At 42.8% G+C, this 20,384-nt stretch overlaps 1 protein-coding gene across 2 annotated transcripts in view; it reads left to right on the top strand.

Moving 5' to 3' along the window:
• The window catches only part of DIP2B (disco interacting protein 2 homolog B), a 400,603-nt gene that overhangs the window by 152,577 nt on the left and 227,642 nt on the right, over positions 1-20,384 (top strand). For both annotated transcript variants that reach the window (XM_082244510.1, XM_082244509.1), the window contains exon 2: positions 14,087-14,158. In XM_082244510.1, the coding sequence (XP_082100636.1) occupies positions 14,087-14,158 (72 nt within the window). The remainder of the gene's footprint in view (positions 1-14,086; positions 14,159-20,384) is intronic.

The following is a 20,384-nucleotide window of genomic DNA, read 5'->3' as shown; positions in this document are numbered from 1 at the left end:
TTTGCCTGCTGGGGGGCTCATAGTCATACATGCAAACATCTCAGTTTTAAAGGAATCCTTCAGTTTAATAAATATATATATATATATATATATATATATATATATATATATATATAGATATATTTATAGATAGATATATTTATAGATAGATATATAGATAGATATATAGATAGATGGATCAATATTTATAGATATTGCTATACAGTCTTTTTTGTATTTAAAATGCTATTTACAAGTGCGTTTTCATTAATGGTTTAGGGTCCGTTAAACTTTAGAAGTTGTGGTGTTGATGTCACAAATTAAGATCAGGTAGTGACCATGGAGGTCTTTAATTGCGCTATGTAAAGTGAAAGAGACAGTGTCCCTGATGGCTGTTAGAGTTCTTCGCTTTTTAGTATCTGCATTGGCAGTAAAAATATGTGAGAAGCTCTTGTGAGAGCATTTGGGGGGTTCTGGATCTCAAAAGTGCATCTCTTGAACACATAATATGTCAGTTATATTGAAGGGCTTCCTGCCATAAAGCTTTCCTCTTGGTTGAGACCCTTAGTGTTGATGGTAAGGAATGTCACTCCCATGTTTTTATGTGAGGTATGCTCTGCCATTGTAGAGATCGAAAACGTACTCGCATGTTTCGGGAACCGAGACCCCCTCATGCGCAGTGGTTTGGTCCCACTGTTGGTTGGCTTCTATCCATTTGGCATATTGGAGAGGTACCTTGGTCCAGTATGAAGATTCCTGTGGATTTAACTGTGGTAGAAAAGCAGAAAAAAGAACAAAACAATTGACCCTTCAGATTACAAAGAAACTGAACCGGGGGACAGTAAAAGATTGGGTTATGGAAACCCGAATGCAGCTCAGATGTAGATGGGGGTCCCTTAAAGTTTTTATAATCGTTTTATAATGATTTACATATTTTTTTACTCTCTGAAAAAAATCTTTGCATTTAAATGCCTAATATAACAAAGGATTCATAGGGGGTGGTCCAGTAGTTACCATCTTTCAGACAGATTATCATTGAAATCTGAATGGAGCTATCCCCTAAGGCAGGCAGGCCATACATTAATCTTTTCTTTTTTTTTTTTTGTTCAACCAGTTAGTTGAACAAAGAAAGAAAAAATGAATTGATTCCCCTATCCACACACTTGATGTGGAAGGGGTATTCACTGCTGCTGAACTATTGTATTCTTACAGCGGAGAGCCCTCCTCACCATTACAATGCACTGATCAGTGCTGCCGGCTATAACCAGCGGCACTGCTCATTCAGGAAAAATCCGACAGGCTGCTGGTACAGAATTAAATTTGGTAGCTCGACATCTCTACGGCCAGTCTGCACATACATGGATCGAAATGCGGCTGTTCCTGCTGAATGATCTGATTCTAACCATGTATGACTGCCATAAGGGATGAGCCACTGCTTTTTGTCTGGAAATTTCATCTTTAGCTACCAAGCTTTGTAAAATTTTTTTCCCCTGGAGAAGACTCCGCAGACCTAGTGAAAAGAAGCCTGAAGCTCTTCCTGCTGACTAGATGGAAGACTAATTAATATAAATATTTCATATTTACCTTACAACAAAAAAATAAGTTTTATTTTTTAGTGCTGGCAATAATAGTAAAAAAATATGTACAATACCACCATACGTTCCGTTTAGTGCAGCGGTTCTCAACCTGTGGGTCTCGAGCGACCCTTTCACAGGGGTTGTTTAAGACCATCGGAAAACATATTTCCGATGGTCTTAGGCAAGGAACGCACCACGGCACCGGCACCTGAAAAAAAAATGGCCATGGCTGGCTCGACAGGTACACTGCACATGTGCTGCCGTCGCTCGGGAAAGCCTGTACACGCTCGGCTATTCTCGGGCAGACGGAGTATGCACAGTGATATGTTGGCGCCGGGCGGCTCCATTTTTAAATGAAAGGCCCCTCACCAAACGGTAAGTGAGACCCCTCCGCAGCCCCTGTATCTCCTCAGGAGGGCATGGTACAGGAGATTCTCCACGATGCCTGCAGCACTGCCTCTCCTGTACTATGCCCGCAGCACTGCCTCTCCTGTACTATGCCCGCAGCACTGCCTCTCCTGTACCATTCCCACAGCTCTGCATGTACCATGCCCACGGCCCCTTCATCCCCTGCACCATGCCCGCGGCCCCTTCATCCCCTGCACCATGCCCGCAGCCCCTTTATCCCCTGCACCATGCCCACAGCCCCTGCATCTCCTGCACCATGCCCGCAGCCCCTTCATCAATTCGTAACAATGAAAATACATGCTGCATATCAGATATTTACATTACGATTCATAACAGTAGAAAAATTACAGTTATGAAGTAGCAACGAAAATAATTTTATGGTTGGGGGTCACCACAACATGAGGAACTGTATTAAAGGGTCGCGGCATTAGGAAGGTTGAGAACCACTAGTTTAGTGCTTTTCTATTTTAGTCTTAGTCATGGGTTTAGCACATGGAACACTGGTCCGTGGATTTCATTTGGCTTAGCGGTGGTTCAATCTCTTTGGTCACTGCGGTTGCAGTATACATTTCTTTGTTTTACTATATTTACCATGCTTTGCACAAAGCACATTTTCTACTTGTCGAAGTATGATTTAAGTACAAGTTGCATTGTAGCAGAAATGTTAAAATGAAGTGAAAATGCAGCACAACCTTGCTGGAAAAAATGCTGGATGCAAAAACAGCCCAGTCACCAGTCTGCAAATGTCTTAATCATTTCCATTTTTCGCAAAGCTACATGCATCAGAGGATTTGTACAAAGTCTGTTTAAAATAGCTAATCATTTATATTTGCACAGTGACAGCTTGACAAAATTAGTACTCCAGGCTTGAGCAAGAGCTTTGCTGATACTGATAGGATGATTTGTCCCAATGTCACTATGCAAATATAATAAAAGAGCTATTTTAAACATTATTGGGACAAATCCCCTGGTGCAGGTTATTTTGGAAGAATTTGAAGTCTGACCTTTTACATGCTGACAAGGCATTAGCTGTTAAACAGGACAAGTATTGAAGTGAGGCGTATGATTTACTTAAAAGCATTAATGACATTTCTTCCTGTACTGATCTCAGATTAGTAGTCACTTTGATAAATCATGTGAAATACATTCACACCAGGTGCAGTGGAATGCGTATTTGAATGTATTCCCTTCCCACTGCATATATAGTCCAAACATGTTATCTATCGGGCATACTTCACACCCGTGCAGTGTAGTGAAAAAAGACGGTGACTCAGGCCTATTCAATCAAAGGTCGGGTTCCTCCTTTCCCTGTCAAGGCGTGCTTCCTGGGCCTTCCGTCATCAGGCGTCAGTGGCGCAGGTTTGCAAGGTGGCCACCTGGTCGTCTGTGCGCACTTTCACTAAATTCTATAAATTGGATGTGTTGGCATCTGTGGATGCTTCCTTTGGCCACAAGGTTTTGCAGGCTGCTTTTTAGAGGGTCTGTTCCCTCTTTGGGGGTATATCATTCAGGTGGGCTCCAGTTGTTTTTTTGTTAAGCTGCTGGTACCTGGTTGGCTATTGTTTTGCCTTGGGATTTTTTTTGTTGTCCCTCCCCTCATTGGCACTACTTGGGGATGTCCCAATGGTTCAAGAATCCTGAAGAGCTGTGTCCGTCAATTAACTCTTTCTCTGCGTTCATTGATGGACACAGCACCCACCCCTCATGGAGTTGTAATATTTCTGACCCTGCTTATTACAAAACTGAGTACCTAGAGCAGAGAGGGGGAGTATACCTCCTGGGACTGCCCAATGGTGTAGTCAAGTTCTTTTTTCTGCCTATTGTCCTACTCCTGTAGGGGACAGTAAAACCCAATGGTTCAATAATCCTGCGTGTTCGTCAATGAAGTTGAACGCAGAGAAATGGATTTTACGGTAATTCAAAAATCCAGTTTTTTTCGCAATGCAAATTTGTGTAAATGCATGAAAATGTGTGTAAGCCTAGCACACGTAAAAGTCGGAAGAAAAAGGAAGTGACTTTAACGGAAATGCAGGCAATCCCCCAAAAACGCTTAGGAATTACACACTGCAAACACATATAAAACGCGCATCAACACACCAAGCATGGTTTCCTGCCTGAAATTGCTCTGATTGCTTCATGTGTCTGATCTCCATTTGAAATCTCAGGGCAGTCCTGGACCAAAATAGTCAACCTGAGGATTGCAAAGTCGGGAATGTCAGGGTACAGTTCTAGTCTTATGGTAAAGCTGAAATGAGAGAAATATGGGTGATGCCATTTTTGATCTCCCTTTGAAAATGCTTGTTGCTTGGTTGTGGTGCTAACACTCTAGCTTCAGTGTTTTTTGAGTTACTAAATCGGAAAAACTGTGCGGATTAGGAACTGTTTTGTGTACATACCTTCCTAGTAGGGATGCACCAAAATGAAAATTCTGGGCCGAAACAGAAACCTAAAATTCAGGATGCCCTTGGCCAAAAACCGATACCGAAAATTATTCCCCCCCCCCCCCCCCAAATGATTTTAAAATATTAGTAGGCAAGGTTAATTACCCATGGTATTTGTATTATGCAGCATGAGGGGGTTAATGTATTGCCACTGGTCACTGATGCATTAGTGACCGACCGGTGGCAGTTAATTAACCCCTTTGTGCTGCATTAGTGGCACCAGTGTCAGTGTTAATTAACACTGGTTGCACTAACACTGATACTGGTTGCACTAATGCAAGTAACTGATACTGAATTTATAGATACTGAATTAATAGTTATAATTAATAATTATAATTAATTATAATGAAAAGATACTGAATTAATAAAAGTTTGTAATTAACAGCATAAACAACCCGTCATCCCTGCCCTGCACATTAACCATTGGAGCCAATAGCTCACCAATCCAATTATTACAGCACTGGATGGGTTAATTAATCTGCGATATGTGTGTATCTGTATGTGGGGGAAGGCTTAATTATTTCTGAAATCTTATTTTTCTTTTAAGGGGAAAAAGATGGAGGGGTAATATTGATTTGGAGGTAACTTTTAATATCATCTCTATTAGGCTGCTGCTTGATAATTAACGAGAGAGAGAGAGAATACCTTCCATTCCACAGCATGGGACGGGAGAGAAGCAGTCAGCTTCTACATTCCACAGCACGTGAGAAAAGCAGTCTCCTCCGGACGCCACTGGTTGCTAGATGCCATTCGGCTGGCCATCCTAGCCACCAGTGTAGCTCAGAATAAAGCGGCCTGCGCCCAGCGGAAGAATAAAGCAGATATACCCGCCTGACAACTTTGTTACAGATATTAGCGGTGGCTCGCACTTCATCTGCGCTTCACCCCCCTTCCTCGCAGCGCCCATTAATTTTCGGCATCTTTTATCGGTTTTCGGCCGAAATGGGTTAGGCTCATCTTCGGCCGAAAATTTTGGTTGCCGAAATTTCGATGCACCACTACTTTCTAGGGTTAGTAACTCAGAACCACTAAAGAATGAGGATCATCTCAACTCCAAGCCTGAACACTAGCATTTTCAGAAGGGTTGGTAAGCAGTGAAGGGCTTCTTGTGGTTCTTTTTATGCCATTTTTAAGATGCAGACCTGTAATGATTCACTGTTTAAATTAGTTGTGAAGCTTGTTGTGGGCCTATGATGTAATTTAACTTGAGTTCAAAGAAGGAAGATCTGGTAAGCAGCATACTTTAGTGCTAAGTGTTGTTGGTTGAGTCACTATTCAGCCTAACTCTGTAGGCCTGTCTAGAATCTCCAGTAGTAGATAAAAGCTGCCAAAATCGTGGTCGGTCAGTGAGTAATATTGTACTGTTTGTTTCTTGAAAGAAAAATTTAAAAGAATAAACAGCTTGTGCCTTGTTATTTAGACAGCCACTTGAGTGTGCAGCTTGTGTCTGCTTCTATAGCAGTGACTCATGTTTTTATGTCTTCCCACTCATTGGAATTTGTGCAGCTCAGTCTAAAGGTTTGTGTTTTTATGACAACAGATTGTGCTATTTATTATGTCACCAGGTGATATTTTTAATGTCTGATCAAGTTTACATAGGCTTACCTTGCAATATTGGTTTTTAGAAGTCCAGTCTAAATGTATTTAAAGCGGAGTTCCGGGGAAAAAAAAGAAAATTTTACCTAAAAATACCCCCGGGACAGTTGGGGCTAGTGCATTTAAGCAACGATAGCCTCTGAGCTGTCCCCTGTTTCACTTACCTTTTAGAAGAAATACTTACCTTGAAAATGTCTTGTCCAGCGCTGCCATCTCAGGTGTGGGCAGCTGAAGCCAGGGTGTCCTCTTCGGTGACGTTGGAGTCCCAGAATGCCCAGTAGCATTTGGCCCTACTTCCCCTATCAGTTAAAAATATATATAGATAACTGCGCTGAGTAACATTAAAGATTCCAAACATGTATGCATAAAATATCATATAGCAGCTACACTGGTCATATACTGATGGATATAAAAGCAAGGTAAATATAAATATGTAGCACTAATAATAAGTTAAAAAGGTCCATAAATAGTCCATAGAAAAGTAGCCAAAAATCTGTTGCACCCTTCCACTTAACATTGGTTGCTGTGTGATTACACTGTTCCACAAGGATTTTTGGCTACTTTTCTATGGACTATTTATGGGCCTTTTTAACTTATGATTAGCGCTACATATTTATATTTATCTTCCCCTATCGGTTGCTTGAGAGCACTTGGTTCTGCCTTTCTGTGACCCATTTTTAACCGACAGCAGGCTAAAGTCCACTGTCTACTAAGGTCACTCAGCCTGGCTCTGGATTGATCCTGACTTTAAAGCGGAGTTCCGGCCAAAAAATCGACATAGTCGAATTTGGGCCATCCGCTTCCTATTTGTCACCAAAAAAAAAAAAAATGGGAAGTTACGATTTTTTTTTTTTTTAACTTACCTTGTAATTGCAGAAAAAAAATACTCACCTTTTTTCCACTTCCTCCCTCGACCGCGCGGCCCGTGTCGTCACTTCCACTTTGCAATGATTCCTGGGAGCTGAACGTCATCGCTCCCAGGAATCAATGCGCCTGCACCGGCCCCAACGTCAGTTCCGGTTCAGGCGCGTCATACCTCGCTAAACAGCTTCTGGGCATGCCCAGAAGCTGTGCAGGGATTACGCTGCGGCACCGGGAGTGACGGCGGGGCCGGTGCAGTGCATCGTGGGACCAAAGAGGATGGAAGAGGACACTGAAGAGGATCGCACTGGCTTCAAGCTGCCCACACCTGAGATGGCAGCGCTGGAGTAGAAATTTTAAAAGTAAGTATTTCTTCTAAAAGGTAAGTGCGACCCAGGACAGATCAGAGGCTAGCCATTGTGGAATGTACTAGCCCTGACTGTCCCGGGGGTATGTTCATTGAAATTTTTTTTTTCGTGGCCGGAACTCCGCTTTAAAGTTTTAATCCACCCAGATTCCTAGACCTGCAGCAGGCTTGGCCGCTTAGAAAGCCACTGAGAGCCTGAACCAGCCTCTTCCACCCCCTCAACAGCCCACAGCTCCATTGAGTGCTGGAGCGACAGAGCACAGAGCCAGTGACTGGCAGTCTAAATTTAAATAGTATGTTTAGGTAAGTGCTAACCGTATATAAGTGAAAATAAATTTGTTGCTCTGACAGGTGAATTTAGAATCTGGCCAACTTAAATTGTGGGCATCATTCAAGTGAATCCACGTGTACTTTTATTTAGGTTGCCACAATATATGCTTTTCTGCAGAGCCATTCAGTTTGGGACTTTTTGTGAATTTAACTTTATAAAGGATCTCTGAGGCTAGTTGACTTGAGGTTACGCTGATCCAGTGTTTTCAGTACTCTTAAAGACACTAGCATGGAACAAGTATGAAAATAAGGAGTTTGAACTTCAGAAGCAAACGAAGACCAGAAAAAAGGAAGGCATATCAATTATCTATTATTTTGTGATCACGTTATACTGTTAAGGTACCACAACTTAAATTGAGTGTGTGTGAGTGTGTGTGTATATTGAGTGTGTGTGAGTGTGTGTGTATATATGTATGCCCTAACAAAGAAAAACTACAGGACTTTAACGGTATCAACTTATAACATTATGTAAAATAAAAAATTTTTCTCCTCATTAGAAATTTTGGAAATAAAATACACCTTCTAGTATAACTAAGGGCAAAACTATTTTTTTTCCACTTTCTGTTTTTGGATAGAGTGGTAATGGCAAACTTCCTTACAGGCATCTCTAGCATCAACAAAGGGTAGTTGACTCACAGTACTGCACATTGCTGATTTGTAGCATTGCCCAAGAGTCCCCCGACCCCCCCGCCCCCCCCCATCCACTGCAATGTGTTTGCAGCATAACACATTGCTCATCCGTGCAGGAGAGGAGTGACTCCATTCTAATATAGAGGAAGTGAAAGTTGAGATGGCCGGTTACTCACTGCACAGTTATAATGTTATCATGTTCTTCCCATTATCTGTGTTTTTTTTCCATGATAAAATGCTCAGGAAAGGAGGAAACACTGTAAGCCACAGTTACTAATAGCTTATTTAATGTAGGACATTATTTAGAGGCCTAAACCAATTCCCTAATATGATTGGCAAAAATAATATCTAATACAAAACAGTATATATCTGATCCAGTCAGTTTACTGTGCTATACCTTTTGTCTTTATTGTTGCTTCAGATTTTTTTTTTTTAATTGATCTTTATTGAAAGAAGGAAAGTTGGTACAGTAGTGTGAATTTTCCATACATACATGTAACATACAGGGTTTTTTTTTTTTTTAAAAAAAAAACATCAATGCAAGGTACATATACGAGCAATAGTCTAGTTTAAGGCCTCATGCGTGATGCTTTTTATTTTTTCCTGCCTCTAAACGCCCCTCCATTTTAGTCTGTGTCCATGCACACACAGGCTTTTAGCAGCTTTTAGTGGCAGAGGCTTTTAGAGGCAGGCAAAAGAAAACGCTTCCAGTGCATGCAGGAACAGCAGAGTTTGGGCAGGAAAAATGCTTGAGGTTGCTAAACACGCCTAAAAGCCAGTGCTTGAGCAATAATTCATTTTAATGGCCAGAATAAACTATTTTTGTCAGAAAAAAACGCTCCTGGCTTCTTGGAGAGTTAAATAAAAGTCCTGTGTACATGGGGCCCAAATATACATCTGGACAAGGTTGGCTGAATCAACTAAGAAAAGCAGGTTCTTAGTAATACTTCCCGCTATACGGCCTGTTTAGGATCCACATTGGCCTTTAGGCCTTGCATCCTGTAGAGCAGGAGTTCCCAAACTGTGGTTCGGAACCCACTGGTGGGTCGCGAGCTGCATTTGAGTGGGTCACTCTGAGCCGGAAATCACTGAGAGCAGGCCCACTTAAATTGTGCTGTGCGAGCCTGAGCAAATTACAGAGAGCTAGAGCAGTCAAATCGCGATGGATTCAGGACACCACCCACACAGCTTACAGAGGTTGGTCTGCATTTCCCGCAAGGAGGATACTTGCATCAGTGAGTACGTATGTTGGCTGTTATGTAGGACATGTTCATGAGGTGCAGAGCCAGCTCCTCGGTCCTGCTGGCTAGACTGGCAGTGGGATTCTCTCAGCTATAGCGGGCACAGACAGCAGCCTCGGTGTCATAGGAGGACCAGGTGGCCCGGCGGTGTCCGGAGTTCATGGCAGCTTCTGTGACCCCAGTAGAGGATCTGAAGGAGAAGAGCCAGGACACCAAGACCAGCATAGAGCTCCTCATCATGGAGACTCTGGGTGAGGTGTGCTGGGCCCTGGAGAGGGCAAACAGGGGCTTCATCTTCACTGTGGACCACTGAGAGAGGAAGGAGGGTGAGTGCCATATGGCCTACTGATCACTGTCCTGGGGTGGTTGATTTCTGCCCTCTGCCTGCCTTATACTGTCTATGAGGATGTTGATTACTTACAACTCCGCTTATATGCCACAGGTTTCTGACCCCTCATTTAGAACATCTGGCAAGTGTATTCAATTATAAATAAAAAAATGGTAAATTGATATTTATAATTTAACATCCCCCTCCCTTTAAAATATGCATTATTATTATTTGCATTTATATAGCGCCAACAAATTCTGTAGCGCTTTACAATATTCAATTACAAGCAAGTGGGTCCCGAAAAAAGACTGTATTCAGAAGTGGGTCTCGGCCCAAAAAAGTTTGGGAAGCCCTGCTGTAGAGTAAGCACAGTGGGGTGGGGTGGGAGTGGGTGGAGGATTGGCACGGGGGAGGAGGGTACTCTAAAGGGGTTCCAGAGCCCAACTCTCCTTCAAAGAGTAATAATATTTCTCAGATTATTGTAGCGTTGGGAAGAAATGAGGAGAGATTTGTATTCTTGGGAGTAGGTAAAGTCTATCCAGTAGTATCGCATTTTCTAAAAGTTCTGTCCTGTAATTCTTGGACTTTCAAGCGCCACAATGCCAAGGTAGCGGGGGGATATATATTCTATCCACACTGATGAAGTGAATTAGGAAGACATTGTTTTTTTTTTACTGTTGGATATAGTAAGTAGGCTGGAGGGTCCCTGCCCAGGTCAATATCTATAAGCCCCCGTTTGCACCGGTATGATTTGACCGTTCCAAATCGCATGGCAAGTCGCACCCCATTGTAGGCAATGGAACCTTTTAAAATTGCTGCAACTCTGAAAAAAGTTCCTGCCCTGCTTTTTGGGATTTTATTGCCGCTTGCATAGACATCTGTTGTATGAAGCCGCAAGCCACAACGAAATCAGCAGTGCAAATCAACACCGATGTTGTGGCTTTGAAATCTCGCCGAAGTAGCATGATTTCAAAGCTGCACCGGTGTGAACGGGGGCTTCATTTCATAATAATTGATTATACCCCATCTCAGGAGAGTATGATCACAGGGCCATCCTAAAAAAAATATGAAGTAAAGTATTGCCTGCTGACATCACCTGCACAAGTGGGAGGTGAATAGAGTCAAGGGAACTCTGTACCACCTAGATGAGATTTTAAACCCAATTCCTGTATTTTGTTCGCTATAAAAGATCTGTGGGCAAAGTGGAGAATATAATATTGTTGGCCTTCATTTTAAAGTATAGGTCATGTTGCCCTGTCTCCTCTCTCCTCCCCCTCTTATAGTTGGATATACGTTTTTTTTAAACTGCTGACATTTATATGCAAAGCATCACTGCCTTATTTCTAATCTTCCCAAAAATGAGGTTTGGACCCTACCTCCCAGCCCCTATTCCCATCACATAAGTCTTTGAAAGGTGTGACATTGCTCGCTTTCTCCTGTGGTTTTGGTAAGGACAGGAGATAGTGTTGATTTTCGGTTACCCTTTATAGTGAGACTGGGGTTTGTCAAGGACGGTATCTCAGAGATTGTCTTCAAACTAAGAACATACAATGCTTCACTCTGAATTTAATAATATCAAAAGAGGTTTCAATTTTAAGTCATAGTGACCATGTTCTTCTTTCAATGTTTTTAAGAGTTTTGGGGTTTTTGGGGTTTCCGTCAGTCCCGAATGCCCAGATTGTATAGTTTTCTATATTCTGTGTTCGTTTCTATGAAGGATTGAGCTCTAGTCAACAAAATAGTGTCTCAATCTTTACATAGGAAATAATAAATATTTTTCAAATATTAGACCTCTGGTGGACCTCTCAATAAACATGGGCTTTGATGTGTGTGCATTACTAGTAGAGCTGCACGATTAATCGTATAGGAATCGCAATCTCGATTCATCCCCCCTACGATCTCAATCCTGAATGTTGACGATTCTTAGTGTTATATGTGTCTAGGACACAGACAGCTGCAGCCCCCATGCCAGAGACTTGGGATGTCTGGCTGATACCCGGACGATATTGCGGTTGCCTGTCAGAGCTCAGCTGACAGAACAGAGCCCATGCTTCCTGTGTAGTTCCGGCTCCATTCTGTCACAGGCAGAGTGATATCAAATGCACTCTGCCTGTGAGAGGAGACCAAGGAGAGCCGAGATACAAGAAGCATCGGCTCTGCGCTACTCTTCACACTTTGCCAGCAGTACCCACCAAACAGTACCCACAGCAGTACCCACTAAACAGTATCCACAGTAGTACCCACCAACCAACAGTACCCACAGTAGTACCCACCAGCCAGCAGTACCCACCAAACAGTACCCACCAAACAGTACCAACCAACTGTACCCACAGTACCCACATCACTACCCACCAAACATTACCCAAAGTAGTACCCACCACCAACAGTACCTACAGCAGTACCCGCCAGCCAGCAGTACCCAGGGGTAATCTTTGACAGAGGAGGTGGGGGGGGGGGGTAATCCTAGTCACAGCTTTATTTCAAATGGTTAATAAAAAAAATAAAATTATATATATCTTTAAAATAAAGATTTTGAGAATTGTGAGAGAATCTTGATCTAAGCAAGAAAAAATTGTGATTCTCATTTTTGCCAGAATCGTGCAGCTCTATTTTATTTTTTTTTTTAAGGCTCGGTTCACACATCTGCGATGGCAGAGATTGCATGTGATTCGGAGTGCACTGCTCTGAAAATCACAATGCGATGTCTGTGCGATGCAAATTCAGCCATATAGATAGTATGGCTGAATTCGCATCTGATTCGGCACAAACACACACAGGACCCTTTTTTGGGTCTGCAGCAGAATCGTATCTCATAGTGGTTCACATCTATACGATCCAATTCATGTCCCAAATGTCAGATGGCACTGCGATATGTGAACTGATCTGGGAGTATTGTTAACTTTGAATTGGCACCCCCAGCCATTCGCATATGGCAGTGTGAACTGCCTGTGCTGGGAATGCGATGCGGGAACCCGCAGTAGATTCGCAGGGTTCTCGCATTGCATAAGTGTGAACCGGGACTAATTGAGATACCGAACACTGGACATTTTTGGTATTAGGGTCCATTCTTACTGTACTATTACAATGCAAGAACTGCAGTGCACTAAAAACGTGTGTGCACATACTCCCAATGTTAAAAAATGTGTTCACATTGCTGCAATTTGGAAAATATGGCACGTTCAGCTTTTTTTCCATTCGACAGCATTGTGTGGTGTGTGGAATAGTATGGTAATGTGTCAAAACATGTTACAATTCACATGGAAAATATCAATAAAAAATGCAGCTAAATCATCGGCACATAGGTGCGAATGCCCTGAAAAACATGTGACACGTTTTCCATGCCAAAATTCTTAATGGCACTCCAATCATGCCGTGATTGATGCGCAGTAAATCACACTGCAGTTGCAACGCGTTTGATGCTCAAAAAGGAACATGAGCTTCTTTTGGGCGACAGCATCACGCATTGCAATTTTCCGCTGTTGCGGTGTGATTTACTGCCTAACACTCGTAGCAAAATCGCGTGCAATTGGGGTGCCATTAGAATTAATAGCATCGCAAACACGTCCCGCGTTTTGCAGCTTTTTGGAATCGCGGGCGGAATCTTTGCGTTTACGCTCGTGAACAGGTGTGAATGGAGCCTACGTTTTTAATGGATTCTTCTTTCTTTGGTTTTCCTGTAAAACAGAAGGGAATTTGCATTACAGTGCAGGTTGGTTATATGTATTAAGTACTGGTGCAGTTTTCATCCTACTGGGGTTCCAGTAGCTCCCATTATAGTGGATTAAAAAAAAAAAAAAAAAAAAAATCCGCATTACAAAATTTGTTCTGGTTGTAATCTATTTTTTTTTTTTTTTTGTAGTATTGTTCAATGACCTGGTAAAAAAAAAAAAAAAAAGAAAAGAAAAAAGATTGAAGATGAAATGAGCTTTTATTTTTATCATTATTATTGCTGCATTTTTTTGTTGAAATAAAAACATCTGTTTGCACATGGCAATCCGTAAAGCAGAATTATAAAAGTGACAAGAAAAATGTTAGTGGTCAGGAATCCAAGAGATTTTTATATCTGTAAAGATGGATCTTATTTATATGTTCAGTTTGTGTCAAATGTGAGAGAAACAGCAGGAATATTTAATCTTTCTTCCTATCGGCAGTACAAGACAAGTGCATACCCAACACTGAATTAAATAGCAATTACGTACACAATATAATCCTGAGAATCGTTACCACCTTTAATACTACAGACTGATTTATTCAAGTGTACACAATTGTAGATATTGATGTGAGGTTTTACTGTAAATTAATTTATGGTCCTTTGTTGTTCTTCGCAGGAGACATTACGCAAAAGGGCTATGAAAAGAAAAGGGCAAAGCTTCTAGCTCCATATATCCCACAGACTCAAGGTAAGATGCTTTTTGCAATTTGTTTCCACCATGGTATATTTGGCATTGGCGCATAGTTGCTTGAGTTTTATGTAGCGGTACTGCAGTCATTTTACCTTTCTTAAATAAAAGTTCACGGTTCTAAAATGCAGCCCAAAAGTGGAGTCTTCAGTGTTTTTTTTTTTTTATGTTATTTTTTAAGGGGAAAATGCTAGTCCCATTACCCCTCATGTAATGGAAATAAACAAAGACAGAAATGATTGCAGACCAGCCTGAGTGACAACCAAGGCTCCCTGTAAGTGTAAGTCAGGAGGTGTATTATTCCCAGGATTACCAGGTCAAAGGAAGAAAGCATGAAAAAAAAAATGAATGCAGGTACCTCCAAATACTGGCATACATAGGTTTAGATAAACCTTAATAATATGAATATACACTGCTCAAAAAAATTATAGGAACACTTTGAAAACACATCAGATCTCAATGGGGAAAAATATCTTGCTGGATACCTATACTGATATGTGTTAGGAATGAAAGGATGCCAAATCATTTGATGGAAATTTAAATTCTCAACCTACAGAGGGCTGAATTCAAAGACACCCCAAAAATCAAAGTGAAAAAATAATGCAGCAGGGTAGTCCATTTTTCTGAAATGCCATTGCTGCAACTCAAAAGGGTACCCAGTAGTTTATATGCCCCCCCATGAGGTGTTCTATTGGATTAATGACAGGCGAGCATGGGGGCCATTAAGTGGTATCAATTCCTTCAATTGCCAGGAACTGGCTGCATACCCTCGCCACATGAGGCCGGGCATTGTCATGCACTAGGAGGAACCCAGAACCCACTGCACCAGCATAGGATCAGACAATGGGCCCAAGGATTTCATCCCAATACCTAATGGCAGTCAGGGTGCCATTACCTAGCCTGTAGAGTTCTGTTTGTCCCTCCATGGATTTGCCTCCCCAGAAAATCACTGACCCACCACCAAAAAGGTCATGCCGAATTATTATGTTACAGGCAGCATAACATTCTCCGCAGCTTCTCCAGATCCTGTTACGTCTGTCATGTGCTCAGAGTTTTTCTGCTCTCATCTGTGAAAAGCACAGGGTGCCAGTGGCGGACCTGTCAATTCTGGTGTTTAATGGCAAACGCCAATCGAGCTCCACAGTGCCACGCAGTGAGCAACAGGGCTCAATAGAGGACGTCAGGCCACCCTCATGAAGCCTGTTTCTGATTGTTTGGTCAGAGACATTCACACCAGTGGCCTGCTGGAGGTCATTTTGTAGGGCTCTGGCAGTGCTCATCCTGTTGCTCCTTGCACAAAGGAGCAGATACCAGACCTGCTGATGGGTTAAGGACCTTCTACGGCCCTGTCCAGCTCTCCTAGAGTAACTTCCTGTCTCCTGGAATCTCCTCCTTGCTCCTGAGGCTGTGCTGGGAGAAACCTTCTGGCAATGGCACGTATTGATGTGCCATTCTGGAAGAGTTGGACTGCCCGTGCAACCTCTGTAGGGTCCAGGTATTGTCTCATGCTACCAGTAGTGACACTGACTTTGGCAAAGTAAAGAACTAGTTAAAAAATGTCAGAAAATATACAGTATTTCACAAGTGAGTACACCCCTCACATTTTTGTAAATATTTTTCAATATCTTTTCATGTGAACACACTGAAGAAATGACACTTTTCTACAATATAAAATAGTGAGTGTACAGCTTGTTTAACAGTGTAAATTTGCTGTCCCCTCAAAATAACTCAACACACAGCCATTAATGTCTAAACTGCTGGCAACAAACGTGAGTACACCCCTAAGTGAAAATGTCCAAATTGGGCCCAATTAGCCATTTTCCTTCCCCGGTCATGTGACTCGTTAGTGTTAAAAGGTCTCAGGTGTGAATGGGGAGCAGGTGTGTTAAATTTGGAGTTGCCTCTCACTCTCTCATACTGGTCACTGGAAGTTCAACATGGCACCTCATGGCAAAGAACTTTGAGGACCTGAAAAAAATATTTTTTGCTCTACATAAAGATGGCCTAGGCCAGTGATGGCGAACCTTCTTGAGCCCAAGTGCCCAAACTTTAATCACAAAACCAAGTTATTTTTTTTAACGTGCCAACACTGCAATTAAGCTGCAGACACCCAGGTGATGATCGCACACTCCGAGGGGTTGTAGTCAATTCAGCACTCACCTGGCTCTGGCGTCCAGTGTCGGTGTGCCTGGCAGCAGCTTCCGCCTTTGATCACCCTCCTTACTTTTTATGGTCTCCTCTCAGCACCTTCCTCTTGCTCCTCTCTGGCTGGTTTAACTCCAGGGGCTGGTGTGGCTTGGCCTCTCTCTCCCTCCTGAACCACCTCAGCCTCCTCTCACTCTTGTCTCCACACTCCTCTCACCCTTGCTCTTCCTTCTCTCTCAGCCCCTTTTTTTTTCCCGGGCTCCAGGCTGTCCCTCTTATTTTCTCAGTGCATGCTGGGGCTGTAGTTTTTATTTAATTGATTAAAAGGAGCCATAGCCTTCCTGGGACTAATGTCCCATGGGGCATTTTTCCTGGCACCTCATTGGTCCCTGGCTTCAGCCAATGGAGAGGCAGGAGGAATCAGAGTGGGCGGCGATCCCTTCAAGCACCGCTCTGTCCCTGTCCCGTGCTGCTTGACAGAAGAAGCGGGGAAAAAAATACACTAACAGCTCGCGCTCGCTTCTCCTGTTGGCAGTGGCGGCGACCCTCGCCTGCCCACAGAGAGCTCTACGGGCCAGCTTTGGCACACGTGCCAGCTGGGGCACCCGTGTCATATTTTCGCCATCACTGGCCTAGGCTATAAGAAGATTGCCAAGACCCCGATACTGAGCTGCAGCACGGTGGCCAAGACCATACAGTGGTTTAACAGAACAGGTTCCACTCAGAACAGGCCCTGTCATGGTCGACCAAAGAAGTGAGTGCACATGCTCAGCGTCCTATCCAGAGGTTGTCTTTAGGAAATAATTGTATGAGTGCTGCCAGCATTGATGGAGAGATTGAAATATTGAGTGGTCAGCCTGTCAGTACTCGGACTATATGCTGCACTCTGCATCAAATTGGTCTGCGTGGCTGTCATCCCAGAAGGAAGCCTCTTCTAAAGTTCTAAAGATGATGCACAAGAAAGCCTGTAAACAGTTTGCTGAAGACAAGCAGACTAAGCACATGGATTACTGGAACCATGTCCTGTGGTCTGATGAGACCAAGGTAAACTTATTTGATTCAGATGGTGTCAAGCGTGTGAGGCGGCAACCAAGTGAGTACAAAGACAAGTGTGTCTTGCCTGCAGTTAAGCATGGTGGTGGGAGTGTCATGGTCTGGGGCTGCATGAGTGCTGCCGGTGCTGGGGACCTACAGTTCATTGAGGGAACCATGAATGCCAACATGTTCTGTGACATACTGAAGCAGAGCATGATCCCCTCCCCTTGGAGACTGGGCTGCAGGGCAGTATTCCAACATAACGACCCCAAAACACACCTCCAAGGCGACCACTGCCTTGCTAAAGAAGCTGAGGGTAAAGGTGATGGACTCCAGACCTAAACCCTATTGAGCATAAGTGGGGCATCCTCAAACAGGAGGTGGAGGAGCGCAAGGTCTCTAACATCCACCAGCTCCGTGATGTCGTCATGGAGGAGTGGAAGAGGACTTCAGTGACAACCTGAGAAGCTCTGGTGAACTCCATGTCTAAGAGGGTAAGGCAGTGCTGGAAAATAATGGTGGCCACACAAAATATTGACACTTTGGGCCCAATTTGGACATTTTAATTTAGGGGTGTACTCACTTTTGTTGCCAGTGGTTTTGACATTAATGGCTGTGTTGAGTTAATTTGAGGGGACAGCAAATTTAAACTTATACAAGCTATACACTCACTACTTTACATTGTAGCAAAGTGTAAATTTCTTCAGTGTTGTCACATAAAAAGATATAAAGTATTTTTCAAAAATGTGAGGGGTGTACTCACTTTTGTGAGATACTGAATGTAGGGGGAAAAAAATGACCTCCACCTGGTAAATCATTCCTGTTTTGGAGGCCGTCCCATTGTTGCCCATCTAATACACCTGTTAATTTAATTAACACATAATTACCAACCCCCTCTGCTACTTAACTGACCAGATCAATATCCCAGGAGTTTAATTGACTTGATGCTATACTCTGATTAAAAGTGTTCTTTAATTTTTTTCTGCAGTGTCTGTATATGTATATATATATAATATAATATAAATTCTGGTCACAGGTTTATTTTGAGCTAGGAGTTAGCCTTAATAAAGCGGTTTTATTGCAGCTCTACTAAGGCTTCATTTAAACTAGCCTACACTGGCAACTCCTAAACCTGACTTTAGAAGCTTTCTGTGTTTTTTTTTTTTGCAAGAGCTCCTAAACTGAACTCCATAAAAGTATATGCGTTATTGTAGACATAGGCTCTTAGCTGAGTTTAGGAGCTGCTGCGTTTAGGGGAACCATGATTCTGCACCTTTGAAAGCACAGGCATTTGCTCCTCCCAGATTAATTTTCTGCATTGAAGCATAAAAAGAAGGATCGGCTCAACAGCAGAGAATCCTATAAGGAGAATAGTTCGGGTTCATAGTACAATGTCATTCTGGCTGCATTAGAGTGCATTAAGATTAAAACCTTATGACTGTACAACTCCTTTTACTCAGGTTAAAGTTATTTTTAGGACTTTTTTTTAGAAACAATTTGAGTTATCCCACATGACAACCTGAAGTTGCTCTTTAAGTAGATGCAAGATAGAGGTAGACCTTCAGCCTAATATGCTTGTAAGCAGGGTCAGTGCTACCAAGTGCTCTATTATAGAGGCCATGTTTTTGTGGCACAGGGAATCAGAATGGCTTCTAGTCTTCTTTGACTTCTGTTGGTCCAAACGTTGCTTAAAGTTGTTCTAAAGGCAGAAGGTTTTTTTTTATCTTAATGCTTTCTTTGCATTAAGATAAAAAACCTTTTGTGTGCAGCTGCCCCCATTATACTTACCTAAGCCCCATCACAATCCAGCGATGTTGCACAAGAGCCATGAAGTCTGGGAACTCTCCCTCCTGATTGGCTGAGACAGAGCAGCGGGTGCCATTGGCTCTTGCTGTTGCCAATCAAAATCAGTGAGCCAGCAAGGAGAGAGAGAGGGGTAGGGCCAAACAGGGGCTCAGTGTCTGAATGGGCACTTAGAGCAGCGGCTCGGCTCAGGTGCCCCATAGCAAGCTGCTTGCTGTGGGGGCACTTGGCAGGAGGGAGAAACCAGGAGCGCCAAAGAGGGACGTGAGGAGGATTGGGGCTGCTCTCTGCAAAACCACTGCACAGTGCAGGTAAGTATAACATGTTTGTTAGTTAAAAAAAAAAAAAGCTTTAGAGCCGGTTCACACTGAGGCGACACGACTTCGGGGGGCGACCTGTGAAGTCGCGTGCACCGCGACTTCGGCGCGACTTGCAGGGACTTCACATAATGGAAGTCTATGCAAGTCGCTCCGAGGTCGCCCCAAAGTAGTACAGGACCCTTTTCCTAAGTCGGAGCGACTTGTGTAGCTCCTATTAGAACGGGTCCTGTACTACTCAATGGACCGCGACTTGTCAGGCTGACAAGTCGCCTGACAAGTCGCGGCAGTGTGAATGGGCTCTAAATATCAATTTAAATTCAATTACTAGCTTAGTAGCATTGACCGAATTAGTGCTGTGAGCAGCAATCGAGGGACTCCAAAGAATATTGAGAGTTTAGTTTGTGATCCTGTCGTGAAAATGTCACTGTGGACCCAAGTCGCCCATCTGACATCTGTTAGGTGACAAAGACTTGTAATAATTGCAAACACTAGCAGAATAATTTACAGCTGCTCCAGATTCCTGCACACAATTTGCAGATTATATGTATTAGTACCAAAGCTTGCCCATCAGTTGTCAGGAATTGCTGTGTAGAAGAAGCCTGATTCTGGTTTATAGCACCTAAGTACTAATAAGCAGGAAAATGGGCAGCAGTGATATACCACAAGCTACCGAGGACGACATGGCATGGTTAAATCAATATGTAATGTAGAGGGATGCAGATTTATTAGGTGTTATGTAAATTAATATAATAAATACCAATGCTTCATAAATCAATAGCTATTAAATGAATGTGTAATTGCTTCTTCATTCTTCTGTTACAACAATCCTATTTTCCATGATATATGAACACTTTGCCACATTTTGACAAATGTACATTGAGCTTGCTATGGTTTACTACATTGATATGTAATATAGACCTTCT

Source organism: Pelophylax lessonae (assembly GCF_965119305.1).
Source record: "Pelophylax lessonae genome assembly, chromosome: 2".
NCBI classification, from domain to species: Eukaryota; Metazoa; Chordata; class Amphibia; order Anura; family Ranidae; genus Pelophylax; species Pelophylax lessonae.
The sequence above is the reverse complement of the archived record's forward strand: the minus strand, read 5'-3'. Positions and strand labels throughout refer to the sequence as shown.